At 39.1% G+C, this 25,030-nt stretch overlaps 1 protein-coding gene across 6 annotated transcripts in view; it reads right to left on the bottom strand.

The window, feature by feature from the left end:
- The window catches only part of piezo2b (piezo-type mechanosensitive ion channel component 2b), a 91,981-nt gene extending 68,578 nt beyond the window's left edge, over window positions 1-23,403 (bottom strand). The window contains exons 1-4 of one of the 6 annotated variants that reach the window (XM_082512933.1): window positions 21,777-23,403; window positions 15,518-15,613; window positions 10,156-10,281; window positions 2,758-2,800 (exon numbers count right to left, since the gene is read on the bottom strand). In XM_082512933.1, coding sequence (XP_082369059.1) covers window positions 2,758-2,800; window positions 10,156-10,281; window positions 15,518-15,613; window positions 21,777-21,840 — 329 coding nt within the window. In that variant the 5' untranslated portion in view covers window positions 21,841-23,403. The remainder of the gene's footprint in view (window positions 1-2,757; window positions 2,801-10,155; window positions 10,282-15,517; window positions 15,614-21,776) is intronic. The other 5 variants (XM_082512929.1, XM_082512928.1, XM_082512930.1 and 2 more) reach the window with 5 other exon arrangements.
- Between the last annotated feature and the right edge of the window lie 1,627 nt (window positions 23,404-25,030).

The following is a 25,030-nucleotide window of genomic DNA, read 5'->3' as shown; positions in this document are numbered from 1 at the left end:
GAGGGAGAGCGTTATTTTCTGTTTTTAACTAAACTGTGAAAAACATGTTTACTTCCCTAAAAACTGCATCCTTTGTTCGTACGGAGGCAGCTGGCATAATTAGCCCTATTTCTTTTCTCTTTCATCTGCATGGAGTAAGAAAAGTAAGGACTAAATAAAAGGATCATTTTGAGATGTTTGTCCATCTGTCTGAATTCTCTTGACAACACTTAATAAACAAATCATATTTACATGAAGACAGCTCTGGGTTTTTATTACTGATATATTAAAACATGACGCTGTTTAAACTCTTGTAGTTATAGCGCTGTGAACAAACACTGCCTTTGCAACATTTGTTATTTGATTAGTCCGCTCACGTCTAATTAAATACAAAAAGGTTTGTTCAAACAGGAAGCTAAACACTGGTGGCGGACAGTTGCCATGACTGCTGCAGTAATCTCAGACTTCAAATAATCCAGAGAGATGCATTTATGCTGCCCGAGGACGCATTTTATGAGGTGTCATGATTGCATGTTCTATTAAATCAAATAAAAATTGTCCCTGAAATGGCTAACAGGTTTCAAAAGCTTTAAAACTCTCTTTTATCATCCAAACCAATTTCTATTTTGGTTTTACAGCAATAGCGCTCCATCCTGTCTTTGGCCACTAAAGTGTTTTCTTTACATTTCATGCTGGGCTCCAAGAGTAATTAAACAGTTTACAATAAACACACCATACTGGTGATTCTGCGGCTCAGGCTGCAGAGAAAAAGCAGACCAAATACTTGTAATTTTAAAAAAAAGAGAAAAAAAACAGCCAGTGTCATTCTGGATTCTGGTCTTGAGCTTATATAAAGCTTATAAAAGTTAACAAGTTGAAACCAGAGTGCTAATCATCTTGATGGAAAAACGCACACACCGATAAATAGATGCGCCTCTGGCTTCTGTTGTGGAGTTTAATCTGCTCAAGGACGCCTGTTTCCATTTGCTTCATTGTTGTGAAGCTTCGCGCATCCTCACATGGATGAAAGAGATGGAAACCATCAGAGCCAAACGGGGCTGAGCCAGTAACTTCAGTGACTCCCACTTTTCCCATAGTTATCGTATGAGGGAATCACAAAAACATCAGTAGTGTTCGGACCTGTCCTCACTGGTCCAAGCTACAGCTGGAATTAGTCACGCCACCTCAGTGAAAAACTTTAAATATAGACCAAATAAAATATGCCCTGTATATAAATATTTGGTATTTATGAAGGATCTGCAAAGGTCAATCCTGAGTAAACTGAACACTCAGCATGACTGAAAAAGTCACACAACAGCTGTGAATCGTTTTCAGGCTTGGATATATCTGAGCTCAGGTCCATTTAGGCATTAAAATGCACCAAAGCCAACTGTAATCACTGCTCATATACTGTATATGACCCTCGACACAAACAGGTAAATGCATATGGGATGAAATGTTTATGGCTCTACTTCCGCCACTTACAGTATGAAGGATGTTGAGTACTGGAAAAAAGGACGTGGCTGAGTTAGGACATTCCCGTACTCAGGAAACCACATCTAATATGATCATGTGTGTGTGGGGGGGAGGCAGACACAACAGCAAAAGCTTTGAAAAATAGGCCTGTCAACCCACTGTCAAACATAAGTGGGTTTAGCGTTCAACAAGAATCCACACAGGGACAGGTTTGGAGCTTTTATGAAGCTGGGCACATGACGAGCCACTGCAGCTACAGTAATAAGTGATGTTTAATGTTATTGTGGGGCTGCTATATTTAAGACACTTTGCACGGTCGGTGCCACCTCCTGCAAACAGAGCGGTGATACAAAAAGGTGAAGCGAAAATGTGAATTTTAAAATAATTTATTTTTAAAGATATTTCCTTAAAACTGCATTATTATTGCAACCCCAGTTGTACTATTTATGTGTTATCATCGCTCAGCAGGGTTTCAATTTCAAAACTGAATTAGTTTATTTTGATTTTGTTTTCATTTCGTACAAATATTTAGTTTTAGTTTGTTTTTAATGATTTTCAGGTGACCCCTTTTTTTGTATAGTTATTTTATAAGGTATATTTTGTTATTTAGTTTATCACATTATACAATAGTTTATTTTCTAAATTCTACTTTTTAAAAAAACTTATTTCACCTAATTTTTTTCCACACAAAATTATAAAGTTTTGACTGCACACACTGTGTCTGCAGACCGCTCAGTCCATAGTGTCTCATCTTTAGTTGGTGCAGACTGCTTGATTCCCTGCTCAGACTCGACTCTGCTTTACGTCCCTGCATGTCCAAACTAACTGATCATACATTAACATTCTGTTATCCTGACTTTTTCATAAATATTTTTAATTTTGTCAGCCACATAATGTGGACAGCACCTTGGTTTTGTCTTGTTTCTCTCTTTATTGTTATTTTTTATTTGCTACATAAATAATTTTAGTAAGTAATTCAGTAATTATTACACATAGAACACAGAACACTTTTCTTAAAAGTAATGCAGTGCGCTACTTAATTACTCCCAGAGAAAGTAATTTGTTACACTACTCTTTACATTAATTTTGATTTTCGCTCTCGCTCACTCGTGTTTTTGTGCTATAAAATATAAATAAAGTATCCATATCCACTCTGTAGACTGTGCCACTGTTTTCCACCTTCAGCACATGAACTGAAATCATTTTGTAGCACAAGTGCAGGCAGAACCGATGAGTGGAATTATTATTATTATTAGCATCATTATTATTTATAACTCATTATTAGTTTAAATCTTATCTTACCTTTCAAAGCCAATTTGTCTTATGGATTTCTCCCATGAGGAACCTGCACACAAATATATGAAGTAATTTAGTGAGTACAGGGTAAGGTCTGGCAAAGAAAAGCACCTTTAAAGTTAATAATTGTTAGATCACAGTCATTAGAAACAATTAGGAAGTTGGTTGATCAAGAAACAAATTAAACAAAAATAAAACTGAATAATTAGAAAGAAACCATTTCTATTAATGTATCCAGTGATAGCATCAGCTCATCTTTTAATTTCATACAGAGGATCGTTCGCGGTGCTCGTGTAACCTTCATGTATAAACGAGAAAATAAAAACCAAAGCCTCGTTTCCACACTTTGCATTGGTTGAAGTGTTCCTGACCATCACTCCAACACCCACAAGGAGATTTCCAGGTATTCAATTCATGAGCTCGGGAGAACGAAAGAACAGCACTCATTCGGCCTTTGTTCTACTGCCACAGAAAACACAACGTCAGTGTGACTCAACTAAATGACGTATCAGTAGTCCATCTGTTTTGTCTATTGGTAGTAATTATATGCTGAACTGAATTTAGCTCAACACAGATAAAGCAGATAAAACACTTCATCTTCATCTTATCTGCCGTGTCTCCGCTGTGCAAGCCAGCTACTGCCAGCTTGTCAAGCTAAAAAAACTGAAAACAGACATTTTTTCACAGCAATTCTTGTTACACATTTACTACATTGAGCAAAACAAGTAAGTACAATTATCTTTCATCAGTGATCAAACTGGGCTGTAGCCTATCCCAGTTGTCTTAGGGCGAGAGGCATATATAAATATATATTTTTCTTTAAATAAAATGTCTTCCTGTTAATCAAAAAAAAATCACCACAGTTATTAAGAATTTTACAAAGTAAAAAGGAAAGAAAGAAAACAAACATACACACATCTGTGAAAGGAGGGGGCTACATGACATACCCTGACATCAAACGCTGTTTGAGACTCATCAGTCCACTTCCACTCAGTTACTCCCATCTAAAAGAGCTCACTGATGGAGGAAACAAACTAGGTTGTGTGAATGACTCATTCAGTAATAGCTAAACACCCTAAAGAACAAAAGGAAATTAGTAATTATTGTCTCTGTGGTACTAAGCAACACTGCAATTTACCAGTGACTAGCAACCATTTTATCATGTGTGGAGCAGAGAATTGAAACACCAAACAATCTATTTGCACGCTGAGAGCAAAGCTAAACATAGTATTTGTTCAATTTGATGTAAAAAAAGATTCTGTGTAGCTCTCATCAGCTTTCAGCCACGTTTCCACACAGCAGTACGGCTCTGATTCTCAGTAACTTGCATAAAACTGTGCCACACAAGCTCAGAAGAGCAGAAAGCAGAGAGCCAAACATCAACGTTAAAAGCTAAAGACACACATGTCTTTATTTGGAGTAAAAGCACCAAACCTGAGTTTAAAATCTGCAAATTCCACTGACCTGAAACATGAATCCAACAACTTGTTGGTCTGTGTCCACTGGATTTGTTAGTAACCATAACAAACCTACAAGCCAACGGTTTATCGTGGCTGTGTTTTCCTTTGGAATCTTTTTTTTCCTCCAAAGGTCCAAAATTACTCACGCCAGCTTTAATCATGAGATTAAACAACAGTGAAAACTCCAATCAAAATGACATAAGCAAAATTAGACTTTAGAGATTTTGAGCAGCAGTTTCAGTGAATATTAAAACATCTCTAGCACCAGCTCTTCTATGCACCTTTTGTTCTTTTGCTTTTGCTCGCTGCTTTGCTGTTTGTGTCATTTACAAGTAGCTTAAGTGGTCAGGAAAGAGGGGAGTGCCAGAAACTTGCACAGTAGGAGATAAGCTCCACTCATGTTGTCCTAATTCCTAAAAATCACCCACAGAGCTTGATAGAGTTCATAGATTACTTAATGCCCTGTTTAAATCTTAAAATAAAAACCCAGTGATGCATTAAGCAAATGCAGTCAGTTTGCAACATGCAACTTCAACCCACCCCCAAAACCAAACCTACAGATGTAAGAGGAAATCCATCCTGTGTGTGAGATCATGCTCGAGGAATGTCAGAGGTAAAGCAAGGCCAGTCTGATGCATAGGATGTCTTAGGAATACTTTCTAGTGCAGACTGAACTCAGCACGGAGACTTCTAGAAGAGAGACTTTCTGCCTGCCGAGGCGAGGCCACATTTCACCCCAGCTGGGCACCAAAAATACCTGTCCTCACACTTTATGCGAACACCATAAAACACCCTTTGTACTTGCTGGGCTGTTAACCTCTCAGTGCTGCATTTCTTTGCACTCTCGCTTCTATCTCTGGGACCTAATGCCAGCTGCCCCTTTTCCACAGAGGATGGTGATAAGCACAATCGACATTTCAGCACATCATAATTATATCAGACAATCTGAGAGTTTAGTAAGTGTTGCACATTAAGGAAACAGCAGGAAAGACATGTGTGGATACAAAAGGGAATAACAATGGGGCTTTACAAAGACCACCGCTGCACAGCCGTGTTTTTTTAGGCTGCTTAGCCCTTACAGACTGGACAAATGTCTACTGCCATCAGACAAATTGAATGCACAAATCCTTTATTATACTTAAAAAAGCTCCTTAGTGACCAGATTGCTGCTAAAAACTACCATAAAGTTTAAACAATCAAAGGAAAGTATATGGAAGTGAGTGGAGCTTGTTTTTTTTAGTCACAAACTGGCAATTTAGATCTGCAATGTATTGAACTCCACCCATCTGGAATACAAATGTTTTCAACTGTTTGTAAATGCAATGTCGAGTCAGCATGCAAGAATGACGGATGACTCCAAAGGAAGGCGTCCCCGGACTCATCTGGTGACCAGTCGCTGACCTGCTCCAACAGCTGGAGGTGTCAGCTTTTTTGGAAAGGTTTTCTCATTCATACTCATACTCAGCTTACTGCTCTAATGGCGTATTTGGCTGCGGTGAACGGAGGAAATTATATGAAGTTATCCGGGGAGAGGATAACCACCTAACTGCGAAGGAGGACTCCTTGTTTATACTCGACTGCCAAAAGGAAAAGGGTGTCAAGGAGGCTAAATGCCAGATATAGAAAATCTGAGATAAGGCTATTTCTCAGGCGGCAGAATGAGAAGACAAAGAGTAATGCCTAACTTCCTGTTGTATAGAAATAACATTAAAATATCAATATCAACAGGCTGACATTAACTTCAGGAAGTGGAAAAGCCAACAACATGTATACAAATCATCACAGTGAATCAAAATCATCGGTTTGCATATTGTGCAAGATTGGGTGCAGATTGTTTAAAAGAAGTGTGCTGCGAAATGTTGTTTTGACACGATACAAGGATGTTTTTGATCTACTCAGTGTGGTTTTTACTGAAATTCCAGTGTGAGATAAGGCAAAGCATAAATAGCCTGACTTTAGATAGCAAGAATCCATACTAAGCATGTTTAAAATACCAGGAGTGGTGTGCATTCAAGGGAGGACAGTAAGTCATGTACACCAAATTATTTATTTATCTTTTATTATTTTTTGCACTGCTGGAGGAACAAAACGGGGGGGGGGGGGGGGCTTTTTGTTTTAATATATTTACTGTTCCTGCTCAAACAATTATCAAGGGTATCTATTTGAATTGACAGCCTCTATTGATTTAAATCAGTCTTAACAATTAAGTCTGATATACTTTACTTTCTTACTTTCAGCTAATCTCAAGATCTACAAAACAAACAATGTGCTGCCCAGTCCAAGCACTTTCTGACTTCCTCAGTGTGTCAACATCCACTACTTCTGAAAGCAGGATTCTTAAAACCCACTGACAAATATTTATTTTAATTTCTTTTTTAAAAAGGCTCCACAATGTCCGACGGCAACGCACGAGCATTTAGAGACAGGATATGGACCGAGTCAGAATAAATCAGTCCGAGCACTCATTAAGGAACATGTCAACTAGAATAGCAGTGTTTCACTAATGTGTTATTAATAGTGTCTGAGTAACAATGGGCTAGCAAACAGATAAAAACTAGAACATGCTAAGCTGCACACACAATTTATGATAGCAGAACCAGTTCAACTAACCACCAAGAAGGTCGTGGGTCGGCTGAGGTCTATCTGTGTAATTTGCCCGTCTCTCCGGGTACTCCAGCTTCCTCCCACAAAAACTATCACGTTAGGTTAACTGGCTAAAACGTGAATGGTTTTCTGTCTCTCTGTTGGCCCTACGACAGATTGGCGACCTGTCTAGGGGATACCCAGCCTCGTGTCCTTTTTTAGAAGCTGGGACAGACTCAAGATCCCGTGAATCCGAGCTGGATAAGCGGAATTAAATTAATAAATCGACGGAAGTTCACTTTGACTTGATTTATTATAATCAAAAATATATAAAAAAAAATATAAACAGACTTATTATTTAAAGCTGGTCATTGTGCTTTTCTGCATGTTACATATCTGTGGGTTTTTACATCGTGCTACCAATTTGATATTCATTCAGTAAAATGTTTTTCACTGGACTCTTTTCTTTCTCTTGTGATTCATACATCTCTTCCAGATTTTAGTCACGCTAACTCTGGATGTCAAAGCTAAAGTGTATCTGATTTGTCTTGAGTTAATCTGCTTATGTGAGTGAATAGGTTGTCAGTTAAAATGCAGCTGATTTCTAAAAAGTCATTTATTTGTGTTCTTTACTGCAATAATCTGTATTTCTTGCCCTACAGCAGAAGGTTTGGGCTACAGAAACTTTAACATCTGGCTGGTTACGCTACAGTTTTTTGTATCATGGACTCTGGGTCTTGGCCGCAGGGTTTTGGGTTTATGGGTTCTTGATTCTTTTGGAGATACGAATCATGTGTTTTGAGTTTTGTATTTTTCTTATAACAACATTTCCTGGTTGGTGTCTGTTTATTCATATTCTCAGATTTCAGTTTCAAATTTAGGTTGTTCTTGAATTTCCTGGTATTCCCGCCTCCCTTCTATTTCCGTGTCATGCTTAATCTCTGTTGCCGTTATCTCTTCCTGTTTTATTTTAGTTATTGTTTTTCTCTGTGTCTTGTGTGATGTTTTACTTCCTTTGTCTCAGGTTCTGGATTAGTTACAGCTGTCCTCCCACCTGTTATCTCTCCCCACATTATCTGTTGTATGCATATATCGTCTGAGTTTTCTCTTGTCCTTTGTATTGTCGTCCCTCATGGCTGTGTGTCTCCCTAGCCTGTTTTCCTAAAGATCCCTGGCATTCAGATACCCAGCTTCTGCTATGCAGATGTTTGGACTTTTGTATTATTGTGAGCTAACAGCATTAAAGCTGATTTTTAAGTTCACTCCTGTTTCTCAAGTCCTAGCACACAATCTGCCTTTTACACAGCAAATCCTTGACATTTACTGTCACACAACTTGCTCTGGCTAGAGAGAAAGTTGCTGTTTTCACTGTTTTTACTGGATTGTTTCATTTTTTACACAAAATAATAATAATGAAAGTTTATTTGTATAGCACTTTCAAAGCATGCGTTTCAAAGTGCTTCCACTGAATGAAAAATACAAATTTATATAAAATAACTGGACAGAATTTATGGTGTCACTCCAGGGTTTGATCTGCCAAAAAACTGGAGCCCCGGAGACTTTAGGAATAAGGACTTCCTTGACAGAATATTTAGTCTACCCTCTCTGAGAGGTGTCGTGTGTTTTTGCCTGAGGCGATAAGGTTCGTTCTACCTTGTGAGTTGGCCGTTTCTCTGCGGAGAAAACCGAGCCGCTTCCATTAGAGAGAACAAGTCATTATAACATAAGGTCAGGGTCTGTCCCGTCTAGACACGTTCATATTTTACAGTTTGATACAGAGTTTCATGAGAAACCCAAAGCCAGCTATTAACACCTTCCCAACACTGAGTCAGGAACTTACAATGTTTGCTTTACTGGCACCAAGTATCCTTTTTCTCTGCATTGCCATATGGCACAAAGAAGCTAATTACACTGAGGAATGTGTCGGATCCATAAATCTTCATGATGTGACAAAATGCAATAAGAATGAAGGTATCTAAAAAAAAACAAACCTGAATTACTATTCAGAGCGAAGTGTGTTCTCTCCTGCAAATGGTGCATGTCTTCACTTAGTGTTTTGGATGGAAACCTTGCCTCAGGCTGTGAAAAAGCTACAACTTTCTCTGGCGATATACAACTTTGTGACCTTGCATCAGGGGCTGGTCAGAGTGCAGGTATACAAGGGCACGTGAGACTGATGGGACACACGTGTGCACGTAGTCGGTCATGAACAGGAAGAGAATCCGCCTTATCTGGTCTTTCCCACCCCCCAAAAAACATCCGTTCTGTGCAAGTAAATCATGGTTAATGTCTTTACAGTCAGGTTTAGCCTCATTTATATTTCTGCTGTACGCAATAACTCCAGCAGCTACGTGCAGCTGCAGGAGCACAGAGGCTACATCACAGCTCGTATGTGTACACCTCTTTAAAAGGTGTAATCAGACACTGGAGCTATTTTGGCTATGTGGGAATGAAAAAAGTCTATGATTGATCAGAGAGAACGGCTTTATGTTCTCTAGGCCTGCGACTGAGGCCCTAAAAACTCTTCAGATACAAACATTTGATTCAACTTGACATCTTAGGCTTATTAAATTCAAATTATTTGAAAGTAATGCAGGTAATTTGCATTTTTAAAGCAGGCTGGACATTTTTTCAACGCGCATGATTTAAAACACGGTATTTTCTCAGAAAAGAAATATTTACAGGGTAAATAATCAAAGTGCAACATGACCAAATTAAGCCAAATCTACCATTAGGTTACCCACACAAGTGTAAACCAGGGTTAAGCTCTTACAGGTTAGAAAAAGATGGTGTTTTTGTTTACCATATTTGATTTCCCAGTGAATACAACCAAAGCAATAAGTTCCCTGCAAAAGACATTTGATCCAATAAAAATATGATTTTATAGAAAAATACCCTTAAATGCTCTGCCAGTGCCAACGTCTTAACCCAGAGGTAAGCTGCCGACCTCTGCCCTATCCAGATCTACACCAGAAATTAATGAGCTCTACTTTTACCCATACTCCACCGCTCTACCAAGTTTCATAAACTCCACCTTGCTAGTTTTCATGTAATCGTGCAAAGAAACAAACTGCAACGGTCACATACCTCTGCCTTGACTCACACTTTGGCAGAAAATGATTTTAAAGGGTTTAATTCATCTTTATTAGTCTATCCCCTTTTCTAAAAACGAATAAGGTGCTTCCTGCATGTCTTTTTTAAATGTTTCCAGAAGGCAAGAACAACAGAAGACCACTCAATCAATAAACTCCATTCCTGCTTCTTGGATTCTTGACCCGTGAGGGATTTTATTTTATTTCTGTATACAGAACAAACGTCGCTACTCTTAGAGCGTTTACTACAATGGCTGCAGTGTACTCACAGTTGAAGTTGGAGGCGATGGAGTTCCCGGCCACGAGGCTGTGGATGGTAATCTGATAGATGATGTGGAGTAGCAGGAAGGACATACTGGTGAAGCAGAGCGACTGGAGGAGACGCCCTGTGTGGCCTAACAGAGGAGAACAGCTACAGTGAGTTCAACACGGCTCAGTTTAAAGATTCCCACATGTTCATTCATCCACTGAAACACAGAAAAGTCTATGCGCTGGTTTGCTTGTGTAGATACTGAGAACTTTATCAAACACAAAAGTGAAATTTTGCTTCTTTTTGAGTTTGAGTGACATATTTAAAAAGTGCCATTTCGTGTAGTTTTCTTAGGACTTCAGTTTAGGACTGAATGGATTTGAAAACAGACAGCTGTTTCTCATAGAAAAAGTCAGTGCCTGGAGTCTGGAGCTGTTTTGAATAAATTGGTAAAGAAGGTGAGGGTGATTGGGACAGCACCCAGGAGGGATTTTCAGTGGATCACAATACATATCCTGGTCAAGAGCTGGTAACGTTACTATTGAGCAAAGCTGATTTCTACTGACAAGTCAAATAAACGTTTTGGTGGACCACAGGACCTCTAAGTCGATAAGTTACCGTCTATAAGATTTTGAACTTAATTCTGCTCTTCAGCTTCAGTGTCTGTTGGTGTTCACAGTTAAGGACTTGGCTGTTGGAGGCCATGAACATGAAGGTGTTGACTGTGAAGAATACAGCTGTCAGTGGATGACTGATCCTGGGAGGGTGGAAGAGATGGGGCAGGGGAGCTGCCACAGCTGTTCAACACATGGCCACTTTATGGTGCACCTACAGGTATTTGGGATAATTTCAGGAGCTGTTATGGTCAAAATTCTCAGCAGCAGGTTTCCCACTAATTATGAAAATGAAAATCTTGATCGAGAGAAGGCAAATGAAGCTGGATCAGGCTCTCGTTCTTTGATTAATAAATAACAGTAATGTCTTGTGCTGGGCTATCAACAATGTTTTATTAAATAGTTTTGCTTATCTGCACAGTTTGGTTCTTCACTGGGCAACATCCCCATCTCATTAAATTTACTGCATCCTTGTGGGGGAATGCACAGCAGTTTTACTACAGTGGGGTAATATCCTGGCTGAGGTGAGGCGCTACTGCTGAGCCTCGGGCCGCTGAGGGCTAACCTTATCAAACGTGTGCAACAACACATCACGTTGGACTTCTTGCAGTAAATGTTGAAGTAAAAACAATTTGTGTTAATTTCCCTTTGCAATTCCCAATGCTTTCACAATGGGGGAAAAGAATGCTTGTAAATGCGAGGTATGAGGAGTTTTTGCGAGCTTCTGCATCCAAACTGGTACTAAGGCTCGGGACATTGCAACTTGTTTGGCTTTACCCCCTGTTTTTCCTATTTGTAATAGAACATTTTTGCTGCCTGACGGCCATCTGACTTGTTTGCCAATGCTCATCTTGAAAAAGTAATCTGCGTCACTTTTTCAGTTTCAAAATTCTGTCCCAAGAGCACTTTTCCCCCCCCTTTCAAAACAGAGGCCATTGTTTGGTTTTAACGGTTCCTTCTTTTTCCTAAACAGTCAAAGAACTTCATCCATCTGACAGCGTTAAGACCTGACAAAACACGCTGTCCTGCCAAATCACAGTTTCAGAAAAGCCTAATTAAGTCTTTTAAAGACCAGTTCAATTTATGGGGAAGCCTGCTGTCCGACTTAACAATAAGAGAAAAAGCATCTCAGGTCGTTAAAAAGCATGAAAGCATGACAAAGACTAAAAAGAAAAAAAGCCAAATTAGAAGTCTGCAAGCTAAAACATAAACCTGATAACCATATAACCCATAACATCAAATATTTATGTGAAGTCATGTAAGACGGCTAAAAGACTACAGATTTCACAAAGCTTGTAACACCTACTGCTAAAGCTCTCGCAATGCTTGTTGCTCTTTTAAAAGCAACAGCTTAGATTTTGTTCACCTCCACTGGGAATGCCTTCAAAGGTACATTGAGCTAAATACTGCAATTATGGCATTAGAGAGTAAAACACAAAAACAACAACAACAAGTTGCATAAAATATTGTCTCTGTGCTCACGTATCCGCGGGCACACAGCCGCGCTGCAGCTTTTCAAAGCAAAACGCACCTAATGAATTATTCATGTCAAACATTCGTTTTAAATTAACTTAACAGATTTAACTGCTGCATGTCCTCGAAGATGAAAAGACTGAATGAAACAGACCATCAAAACAAAGCAGTGAATTTAGCTCAATCTATTTACCTAATTCCCTCTAAAATGATTTTGAACATGTGAGTCTTTACTGCAAAATAAGATGGTTTTTATAAGTTTGAGCTGCCTGTGTCTAATTGGCGCTTAGTGTCAAAAGCTGATTTTTAACATATGAATTAACAGGAATGTTACTAGAAATTAGGATTATCTGGTAACAATATAAACAGAGATCAAATGAATTTGATTCAGTGTTTCCATGGTGATTATTTTAAGCCAATGTGCATCTTAAAGGTACTGAATTGGACTGTACATGGTAGAAATATGAGACGCCTCTCCCCTTCAACTCTCTAAACAATATCTACCTACAATCAGCTGTTTGTGCAATGACAACATCGTAATTGTTCCAGCTGTTTTGTACACTGTATATTATCCTGTTATTAAAGTCCTCCTGCCATAACTTCCTCATAGTGAGCCTGTCAGCCTGCAGCCCCCTCCCTGATGACAGACAGCTGAGGCAGACAGATGGGACGCATGTCCTGGCAGGTTGCACTGGAAGGATATCTCCTACTTTCTGACGCCGATGACTTCACTCCTCTCCTGTTTTGGATACTCTGACAATGCGCGGTGAAAGGTCACATAAACATAAGCTACTAAAAATTTAATCCACTTTCCTTTAAGGGTAAACAAAAGAACTGGCATTTTGTCAGGGTGGCGGCCTACCAACATTTTTTAATAGTAGTTTGAATGACCTTTTAATCAGCACGTCATCGCCCCTTGTCACATAGGTGTGACGTTGTGACATCTATACGTTTTTGTGGATTGGTTCTTTTAGTTTGCAGCTACAAAAAATTTCTACTACAAAGTAAGAAAAACTGAATTGTTTCAATGGGTCTGAAGACTTTTTTATTTTAAGTTATATAAGAGCTTTTTATAAGCGACAGATTTTTTAGCAGCTGGTAATTATGCCTGGAAATGCCTCTCTAGGGAAACTCGAACTTACTGCTCAGGACTGCAGAAATAATTAACATTGATTGATTATAAGAAAAGAAAACATACCAATTATTGTTAATAATCAAATCAAACAACAATAAAATACATTTACATTTATTCTAGTATTTATTTCTTTTTCAGTGCTTATTATTAGTATTTTTTTTTATACCAGAGTGAAGTTGTTTGCACTCTAAACCTGTTGAATATGTTCTGAAGTTCATAAAATCTGAATTTGAGAAGTTAACCAATGGCAGCAACAATCCTACAGCTTAAATGATCCTCAGTTGGTACTGCGCGCCAAGAAAATACTCCCCGCACCATTACACCACCAGCAGCAGCCTGAACTGCTGATACGAGGCAGGGTGGAGCAACGCTTTAATGGTGTTCACACCAAATTCTGACGGCCGAAGCAGAAAGACTGACTCATCAGACAAGGCAACAGTTTTCCAAGCTTTTATTGTATAATTTTGGTGAGCACGTGCGAAATGCATCCTCTCCGGGTTGCTGCCATGTGACTGGCTAATCAGATTTGTGTTAATGAGCACTTGGTGAGTTGTACCTAATGAACTGGCCAGTTCCATCCCTCAATTGGGAAATTACCTGGGTGAAGATTAGTCTTTTGGGTTTGGTACTTTTGACAAAAGTGAGTTGTTTAGACATTAAATGTGAATAATCAGATGTAAAATTAAATCTTAATTTCAGCCTTATTAGGAACAGGAATACTTTGTATATTTTTTTGTTTTTTGAAGCATGCAGTTTAAGAATATTTATATAGAATATAGATATTAAAACACCCATTAAGGCAGGAAAATAAAAACGTAACAACAATAATGTCCGTCAGTCTAATTCACCTATAACAGTGTTTATGTGATTTTTGGGGGCAATTTTACTTTGGCCAGTGTTTGCAAAAGCTAGACAAAAAAAATCAGTTACACAAATAGTAACAGCATTATTGTGAGTATTGTTGACACATTATCGATATATTATTTTTTAAATATCATTATTATTATCCTTAATGTATATCCTGTCATGACTGTTGAACGACTCTTGAAATCAGCAGCTATCAGCTTCATGAGCGTTCAGCTTTACTAGAAGTCTCTTTAACTATTGATGAGACTGTAAGTGGTCCACTTTCTCCTCTCCCGCACCTCCTCTCTTTCTCTTCCTCCTTTACTTCCTGATTGTTATTTCAGCTGGAGACGAGCAGAGACGAATCTCGGACTGGACGTCGCTCCCTCAGACAAAATAGGTTTATGTATTATTAAACACTACATGTGGTCTCCTGCAGAAGCCTATATTATTAGAGGTCTGGGAGGTGTGCTGTTTAGTGTTTTGTGGTGGATGAAGTGCATAAAAGCGAGGCTTAAATCCCACATTCATCACCCGTAAGGAGAACAGTCACCTCAGTCACTTCTCATAAACCGCAGAGGTCCACCGTGATTCATATTTCTTCAGAGGATGAATGGATTCTAAATAGCTGTCAGCTGTCATATGGAAGCTTGTTTACCGGCTGTAAACTTCCTGCATTTTTATCTAAACCAAAACACCAGAAAGGTTAAAGGTCACCTCCACCTTCAAATCGGATGAATTAATGAACATCACAGACGCACGCAGATCGTGATGTTATGGCCTGGGGAGAGAAACTTCTCAGTTTCTGTTCTTCAAATAAAATGGTTAGCCATTGTCAAAACCAGTCCTCATCCCAAGTTTCTTTTTCTTTTCTTCTCTAAGAGATATTTTACAAGCTCTTTTGTGTTTGTCTTCTCGACAGAACAACTCATGTATTTAGTTTTGTATCATTTATATGGGTATTATATGAGCAAATAAACTAAACCTGAGCCTAAAATGGCAATTTTCATGAAGAGCTCCTTAGATGTGGTCCTAATGGATCACATCTTTCTATCTCAGAGCTGGCCGGTTGCAGATCATTTTTATTATTACAGATGGACTCATGCCTGCGCTAACCAATATTACCTTTCATGGACTGAGCTATGTGCCAAATCCATGCTCATCTTAAGGAAATTCAACTCTCCTGCAGAAGGGCTGGTTTGTATTATAGAGAACAACAAGTCAATTCAAACTCTGGGAAACAGTCAAGATTCTTAGGGTGATGGCAAAGCCACTGAAACTACACAGCTTCAGAGGGGCACTGTAGAGCTTACCTTGCATTGTTGTGCTTGTAGGCTCTGGGAAGAGTGGAATAAGCAGGAGATAGATGAGGTAGACGAAGGACAGGACATTGTACCTGAACAGGCAAGCTGCAGAGACAAAGACAGAAAATTGACCAGCTCAGTAATGTGTTTACAGCTTCGTTTGCATTACATAATGTGTAGGAGTAAATAACGTGCAGACACTGGCAGCAGTCAGATCGTCACTGAACAGATACTTGAGACAAACATGTGGTGAAAATCATTAAAATGTTCCTGCTGGCTCAAAGTAGTAAAACATCAAACATTCCTCTAACTAAACTTCACACTCACAAACCTCATTATCTGTTCATCTGGCCCGCATCACTAAACCAGCCTGTGCTTAAGTCAGTCAATGAACTGCCGTTTGTTTTGAAGAACAGTAAAGACCTGATAGTCCTCGGATGTGAAGAGGGACAATTAGCTGACTGAGCAGCCTGCGGTTATATCTGCCTCCATGCCGTAAAATGCCTCACTAAGCGCAGCTTCATATCACATGTGCAGATTTCAGAGTTTTGCAGGGACGTTATTGAAACCAGATCATTTTTTAGGATTAAACTCTACAAAATGAAATCTTTGAATGTTTTGCAGCAGTGCGGCGAGCGTCATGCACCAGATGCCCTTAAAATACTCGATGTACCTCAGAGATTTCAAAACAGGAAAATAACGTCTGGTTGCCAAAACTTTAAATGAATCACAGCCATGTGGCTGGAGCATGAAGAGTGTGTAATCCCATGACAAAAGTCTGAAAGTACAGTGTTTGATTTTTAACCAAAACACAAAATGAAGGTTAATTAATTCTGCTGTAAAATTATTACAGTTTTTTTTTTTTATTCCAGCTCCAATTTCATGTCATTTATCTTTTAACAAAAGTTTACATCAGGACAGAATGAAAGACCAGGGCTGGCTTTTGTTCAGTTTATTGTGTCAGTAAAACAAATAAATGTGAAGCTGTTAGCTACTTTTTAGCCCTTTAGCGCTTCAACAGTAATTACTTGGCAACTACTGAAAATGAATCGACTGTTTTGGCGAAACGTTCACTGGTTGCAGTTTCTCAAATATTCAGCTTTCCCCCATTTTTCACCTACCAAAGAAATAAGGTGTTTATCACTGGCTTACACATTTTCCCTTTCACAATAATATGAATTAATTTACGATAAAAAATACAACCTGCAGTCACGCTTCCACTATGAATTTAGTCAAACCTCAGAACACTGTTTCAGTATTTAGGATGTAAAACCACACATGACACTGGCTTATGTAACACCTTCCCAGCATTACACACACAAACACATACTCACGCCCCATCCAGGCACATGAAGAAGGTCCTTTTGGTTTCATGATGTCTTAAAAAGCTTGAGTGCAAACATGACTTCCAAAAACCATTAATTGATGTATTGATCCATGATGCTCCTCATTTCCTGAAGCAGGCTGACCATCTGCACTGACAAGTTCATTTTTTAACTATTTAAGCAGCTCTGCTGTCTAAATAAAGTGACTCACACTCCCAGATGTGTATACTCGCTGCTCGGTTACTCTGCTCTGTGACATCTGCTTAATATTTCAAGTTTTTCTTAGTTTGTGCAAAACGAATGTAATAAACTGCATAGCTGCTTATATTTTGTTGAACCTTTTTAGGTCAGGGGAAGGGAGTCAGGGAAGAAAGTACACAGTGACTTAGTATAAAATGTGGACACACAGTCTGACCTCCTAAGTTTCTCATTGCGGTTATATCAACAAGCTCAGAGTTTACAACCTGGTCGGCCGCACGAGTTATCGTCTCAGTCACAGACATCGGCAGCTACTGCTCTTGAACTACTGAAAAATTACATTTAAATGCTGAAAATGGTGCTTTTATTTATCTTTGCACGCTCAATGGACCCATTCATCGACATTTGACTTGGCTCTGACTTTTCCCTTGCTGAAGCTGTGAAGTAAGAGCACCTTCAGGTTTTCTCAGTTCTCAGATGCAGACCAGCGAAAACTAACAAAAGTTAATAAAAGTTGTTGGGGCTGTCATCTTTGGGCAAATTGCAAACATCTGGGATTAGTTTCAAGTACGCATGAATGCTTGGCCTGCCACATGCCAAAATCACAAATATAATGACATAAATAGAGCACTATCATTATTGATCTTTTTTCTTTTCTTTTTCAAAGCTTTTTAGCAAGTAGGCGAGGGTTTTTCAGCCTAAGCCTCTCAGGTGACTGAGGAGGGAATGACTCACAATCTATCATTTTTCATCTTACACTGTTTTAATCCACCCACTTGAATTTTTATCCACATTAAATGTGGCATTAAACACTTTCTAAACCTGCAAATTTTCATGCTAACCCCATTAATCGTCTGCTCTGAGCTTTAAGTCTAAATTGGTCTCTAACCATATTTGATGTACAGATAATCCAAATGTATCTATATGGCTCTGCTCCCACTGCTAGCCTGCAGACACTTGACCGCAGCCTTCCTGACCATTTGCCTTTGCTGCATGACTCACCATCAGAAGATTTTAACACAGGGAATGAAAATAAACTGCCCTTCTTTTAAGATAAACCGGTTACTGCAAAAATCCCCATTCACGGTTGAATCGGGCTTTTGTCTCTTCCAGTTAAACCTACTATTACAAACACACAAAGCCTAGACACAGGCGAGCCAAACCAGAATTTTGCAACCAACTAATTTCACAGTTTTAGGCCTCATAAATGATGAAATGTGGCAGGAGATAAGACTGCGCAGTGCCAAGCGAAGCCAAGCACTGGGAGATAAAGGAGTAAAATGAAACCGTTCAGAAGAAAGTCATGAACGAGATACCACATCAGCTGTTTTCATCTGAGCATGAAACTAAGAACTTGTGTCTATTATGATACCATGAAAGATATCCACAATGTCCTTGTACTACTTTCCAGATAAAATATGTTCAGAGAACAAACGATTAATCTGGGCTTCAAACTAACAGCGATCTTTATTATTAAACAACATTTTATTTCCTTCACTATTTGTTTGACCTGTTGGCAAATTGTGATGGGTCAAAGCTTTAACAGTTTAAAGTGATAACTTTACTGTAGATGGATTCTTTTTTTCTCAGCTCAAACCCAAATATGTTCCATTTACTATCAGAGAAAATAAGGATATCATCTGTTTAGTTTAGTGTCAGATATTCTCATATGAGAAGCAGAGAAGGTTTTGTCATTTAAAAATGATTTAAGTGACTGGACGAACACAAACACACAGGTTGCTGCAATGTTAGAGTTTTACCTGCGTATTGCTGCCCTCTTTTAATATAAATTTAACTGCTTCAGACTTTGAGCAAAGCACCAAGAACATCTGAACTTCATGCAGTCAGCTTTTTTTTCTATCACATCTGATATTTTTTATTTGGGTGATCAATTTAAAAACTATTTTAAACTCAAACATTCTTACACTGAACTATCGTGCAGAGTTCAATTGCAGAAGAATTTGCCTGATGTCTGATTCCTTTCTCTTTAATGGTTTCTGATAATAATAAAATTATTGCTTAATTCTCTCCAGCCTGTTTTTACCCATGAGAGAAAGCATTAATCTGTCTTTGCTTTCCACAAAGAATTTGCTCTGTATCTGGGATTTGACCTTATTTGGGCAATCTTCTAACTAAACATTTTATTTTTAAGAATATTATAGTTTTGAAATTGATGTTTAGCCTAAACAGAACACTTTTTGCCACCTTGTCAAAGATTCTTAGTCAACATATCTGATGAAACAGCAGAGCATCTTCATATCAAAATACCACCTAAAGCATTGTGTTCTAGCGATGGCCACTGCAGCATCTGCAAACTGCACAACCCAGCTGACTAGCTGCTCCCTCTTTACGGTCACACCGCAGGTTCGATATCAGATCAGACATTTGGAAAAGTGCGTGCTCACAATTAAGTCCGCACTCCAAACTCTGCCAGTAAACACATAAACAGCAGCCTGTTTGATCAGCAAAACTCGAGCTGTGTGCAGATGTGTGTGTTTGTTTGTGTATGTGTGTGTGTGTGTGTGTGTGTGTGTGTGTGTGTGTGTGTGTGTGTGTGTGTGTGTGTGTGTGCGTGTGTGTGTGTGTGGTGGTGGTGGTGGTTTAGGGGATTGTGTACACATGGGCCCAGCAGTTCTGCCGGATTCAATAGAGGTGCTGTCAGATGGCCAACAGGAAACACAGACTATTCAACGTCAGTAGGCAAGTCTTTCACTAGGACATGAGAAAAGTATCAGTCTCTGCATATAACGCACAACTAAACATATAGTGCGACTGTTATGTAGGTGTTTGGGGTAAGATAACATCTGCTGCGGTGCAGTTCACTTCCTCTCAGTTTATTTGGCAGTGAGAAGCCAGAAAATTTACTTTTATATTTTATATCCCAAAGACAAAAACCAATACTGTCTGTCTGCTGATAGCATTTGGTTTCATGGCTTATTTATGGCAAGGGCTTTAGTTCTCAAAAAGGAAAGAAAATCAGCTGATCAGGTGACTCTGATGACCAAAAACAGCATCTGTCATCGCTGATGCTGTCTGTTTCTATATGTTCCCTTCTTTCCACTTTACATTTCCTCCATCCTGACAGTTAATGATGTGTACAGGCGTAGCGAACGCTCATTTGCACTTTGAAAAAACATAAAATATTAAAGGTATGTTTACGATAAAAGGGAAGGCAAATATTCTCTCCCTCAGAACCGCATTATTAATTCATACTGTTAAAACGACTTTCCACGAATTAATGGAGACAATGCATGGACTCACGATTGCTTTTGGAAATAAAAGGGGCATCAGGCTGTCAAATGATGCATTATAGTGGTACTGAGTGGGGCTTATCTATAGAAAGCATGCTGTTAGCTTTAAAAGTACCCCGCCCTCATAAGTCTTACACAGACACCACATTGGAACCTCAAAGGCAGTTAGACACTAATCACTTTTCGCTTGTGGCCTACCACAGGATTACAACTGAAAACGCAAAGTAAAGTGCATTTAATTCAAGGAGTCTGCATCCAAGGTGAGACTATGCCTCCAAATCTTCTCCACAAAATGCAAATAACCATCGAACAATGTGTCACCTTCAGTGAAATTCATCAGCTTTTCTAGGCAGATTAGTCCTGCAAAAAGTCACAAAATAAAAAACTCCAAAGTTTGACGGCATGAATCATCGTCCACATCTGCATAGCAAAGGAGTGAATCAACACGGCCACAGCTTCTTCCTTGGAACAGAACACTTTTCTCAACAAAGTAACAAATTCAGTAAACAACAAAACGAGGAAGCACAGCTGACTACAACTCTGAGGAATGTGGAACAGCTGAAGACGTGCAGCTCAAACACTGTCATCGAAATGTAAATGATAATGAATAACAATCACACTGTCAGCCGCCAAACAGTTCAATTACAACACTGATGATTCACTAATATTAAAGGAAAACTCCGAAACCACAGTGAAAACCAAAGATACGAATTACCAATAATGCAAAGTCTGTGTATTTAGTGTTGCAATACATGTTTCATTTCCAGACACGAAAAAAATCCGATTGAAAGGAAATAATAAACTAAAACTTTGATGCTGTGATTCTGTTTTTAGATATAAATAAACATACACCATTTAATTCACATCAGTTCATTTTCACCATCAGACTTTTGTACCTAAAACACAGACACCATGCCTTTGGTGTGACTCTGCAGTCACTGCTGCCGGCTGTGTTTCCTTCATTACCTCCAATAAAAGGTGACAGGTGGAGGACATTGCTGGTAAATGACGGCTCTGCTTTGTAATCTGTGTTTAATAGCTGGTGCATGACTCTGTGCAGTCTGTCGTTTTTCGTTTGGATTCACTTTTAGAGGAAAAGACCTCGGCAGTGATGAAAGGTGATCTGTGACCTCCATCACTGTGAGGTCAATCACAAATCATATAAAAAAAATCAATGACATTTTCCCACAAACATAAATATGAAAGCTGCTCTCAATGTCCTGAACAAATATACTGGAACTGCGCTCTAATATATATGAGGCTTTGAATTAATGTCACAACTGATTTATATCAGTGTAGGAAGCCGAGACAACGCAGACTAGAGTACAGTTATTAATTAACATTAAATTTAAAGGTACAAGCACAGCACAGGGTGGGATCAGTAAATAAGCTTTATAGATATTATTAGTTTAATTACACATCCTTACTTACCATAGCCAATAACACAAAAGGCCAACAAAGATGTAAAAATTGGGTATTAGAGAGAAAACTCACCAGCTGCAAGACATACTGGGAGCAGTAACCTGAAGACCAACCCGCACACTACTTCAGAGGCCATGGCTCGGGGCAGGCCGTGTTGAATCCAGGTAAAAGAAGCCGAGAACTGTCTCTCTAAGGGTTCTCTTGCATCCCAAACTCCTGCGCTCTGTCAAATCCCAGCTGGCTGCTCCAGACGGCCACATCGGCTCTCCCCTGGTGACACCTGGACTCTGGTTATTCCACAGTGAAACACTGCGCATTCACCAAGGTTCGCCTCATCAGCTCCGTCGCCAGAAAATAGTATCACCATGATAGTTTAGTGGCTCAAATGCTGTAAAGTCATGTTGACGCTGCACAAGCTGAGCAGCGGACTCAGGTGCGCAAACAGCTGCGCTGGCACGGCGCGTAAAAAAGCCGGACAAAGGAGCCAACAAGTCCTCAAGTCCAATTAAACCCCTTTCAATGCTAAACCACTTTAATCCTTAACGGATTACATAGAATGAAAGAAGACCAAAGTATAACCGGATAACGCTACCCTTCTTCCTTAGCCCCCGTGGTGAAATTTGACTTTCTGACTTCTGGTCCGGATTGTGTTCGCCAACAGGAGGCTACGGGACAAGCCTGAGATTGGCGTCGTGTTCAGCCAATCAGAAGTGCGCCATTGGTAGCTGATCCAGCCCCCTGCGATAATTGGAAGCAAGAGGTGGGACGCGGAGATGGATGAAAATACCACAAGAATGAAACGATAACGTGAAACACACGCAGCCTTTTATTAATTCTATAATTTAATTATATTAGTGCATATTTTGCTATTTAATCACCATTTTTAAAGTAATAAACACCAGATAACCACGGCCACGTCGAGGAAGATTTTATGAATTTCAGGGGGGAGACTTTTCATTATGACCTGATCTCTTCAGGTCCAACTGTTTATCGGAGAGAAACAGCGACGCCTACCGGTGCAGTATAACCACTCCAGTCTAATCCAGTTAACCACAAAAACAGGCCTGCGCTGTTTGTGCTTGCAGGCAGGAAAATTAATTTTACCGAAATGTTTTCAGTTCTCGGACAAATTCTAAACAATGTAAGAAAACATCTTCTCTAGTAACACGTAATTTAATTGCTGAGCGGGTAAACAAACATGATTTAAAGCTCAGTTTGAAGCCTCAGGATGCTTTTTTGAATTTCCAAATATTCAAACAAAAGGTTGGAAACATATTTGCTGTTTAAATAGGATTTTGTGCAGAGGCAGCTGCAGACGTCACCCTGTCAGATGGGTGACCCCTGTTCTTCACCTAAACTCATCATCTTAAAATACATTTTATGGCACAATTTTTAAAGATTAAACTAAACATTTTAAACAAAGGCCTAATAATTTGAGGAAATTTATTTTTAATTTACTTTTGAAATACAAAGACCCGTGAAGTGAAGTTAAAATGGCACATAGACTGGAAACTAAATCCAAGAATTTGCTTTTTGTGTGTCATTTGTTGCATCTGTACAGAAACTAAAAAGTGTGAGTGAGTGTAGGAAGATGCACAAAATACACTTCTTCCATTAAAGTTTCTGTTTGTAGACAGAATACATTTGCGAGAGGTGTTAACAGATGTTTTAACCCAGAAAAGAGCCAAGCTACAGTGTCTGTTTAGTCTCCAGTATTTAAGTTCTATCTTAATTTATAACACAGAGGCAAAAGCGTGGCGTCATCTAATCAAAAGAAAGCGTGCAACTGAGAATATTTTCTAATTACACAAGTGACTAATGAAAGAAAAATAATAATAAAGTGTCCCACCAAGGATCCTCCACAAGTGATGTTGTTGTGACAGCATTCATTGCTGGGACACTCACTACAAAGGCCGTAAAGGCATTTTACTAGACTGGTTTTGGGAAAAGTGTGAAAAGCTGATCTATATGGATGTGATGTAGAGTTTGAGTTCTGGTGAGTTCAACTGAAAACCACATGGATGCTGCTTCTGATTAAAATGATGGTAAAGTGAATGGTGTGCATTGATGTGACACTGAATTGACAGTTCGCAGGAGAAAGAAAAGAAGCATTTTTAAAAGTTTGCAGGTGACGGGATGCCATTTCTAACTTCCCAGTCAGCTGAAAGAGCCCGAAAAGAAACAGAAAGCTGTTTTCCTGACTGAACTTTCATCCATTGGGTTGATATCCGCTAACTGTTAGTGCTGTCAAATCAGTCAGTAACCCATGGTGTAGATGTGGGCACTGTCATCATGGAGGACTCCTATCCAGGCTGAAATGTTTCATCAGCCCCCTAAATGTTCTCTGCCAGCTCACAAAACAAGTTTTTTTGGTTTAATGTGTTTTTAATGGAGATACCTGCATTCATCATGATTCTCCATTCATTTATTCAGGTTTAAGTCATTAATGAGTCATCAAATCTCCATGGATGGCAAAATGTCATTAGGAAAGCTGCCTGGAGCTTCTCCAGCACTCTGAACATGATGCACTGAAAGCTGGTGTTGACTCATTTGCTTGAACATAATTTTCTGAGTCAGATGTTTAATATTAGAGGACACTGTAACTGTGGAACAAATATACTCAAAAGACCAATTAGAACTGGTTTGATAGACCTGGACACTGTGAAAAGCACTAATGTGGACTAAAAATAACAATAATTAAAAAAAAAACATGTAGGAAACTGTTTCTTGTATTGGTTTTTCCTTCATTTGAAAGATATCAAAATTCATTTATGGTTACTTATCACCACAGTAAAGCAAAGGCCTTTAAGGCAAAGAGTGCTGACATAATGTTTACCTGTGTGTTAAACAGGGAAGAGCATCCAAGTTTAAACTCTGAAGTGCATTAACTTAAGAATAAAACCAATCAATAAAGCATGCTTTGATATGTTTAACAACTTTATTGACAAGGAAATGATAAACGATGCTGTTCCCCCTGAAGTGCATTATACAGAATGAGAGCAAGGTATGATGGGAGTCAATGCTGAGCCAACTGACCCTTTACCTGGAAAAGGCAGAGCAATTAAAGAAGCAAAGTTTCTGCTTATGATGTGATGAATCGTCGTTTGGCCTAATAACCGAAATGGATTCGGTTTATGAAAATAAGAAAAACAAACAGCTGAGCACTGCTGAGGGAAAAGCTGCTCGCTGCCAACCTCTGCCCAGAAGCTTCACTTTTCACTGGAGATCCAGAGCGGCTGGAAGGTCTGCAGTCAGAGTGACCCACGATGCCCCTAAGCTGCAGCCATCAACAATCAATAACCAACCTCAAAACATGTCAGCGAGCC

This window comes from Aulonocara stuartgranti (genome assembly GCF_965226115.1).
Source record: "Aulonocara stuartgranti genome assembly, chromosome: 18".
Lineage (NCBI taxonomy): Eukaryota > Metazoa > Chordata > Actinopteri > Cichliformes > Cichlidae > Aulonocara > Aulonocara stuartgranti.
The sequence above is the reverse complement of the archived record's forward strand: the minus strand, read 5'-3'. Positions and strand labels throughout refer to the sequence as shown.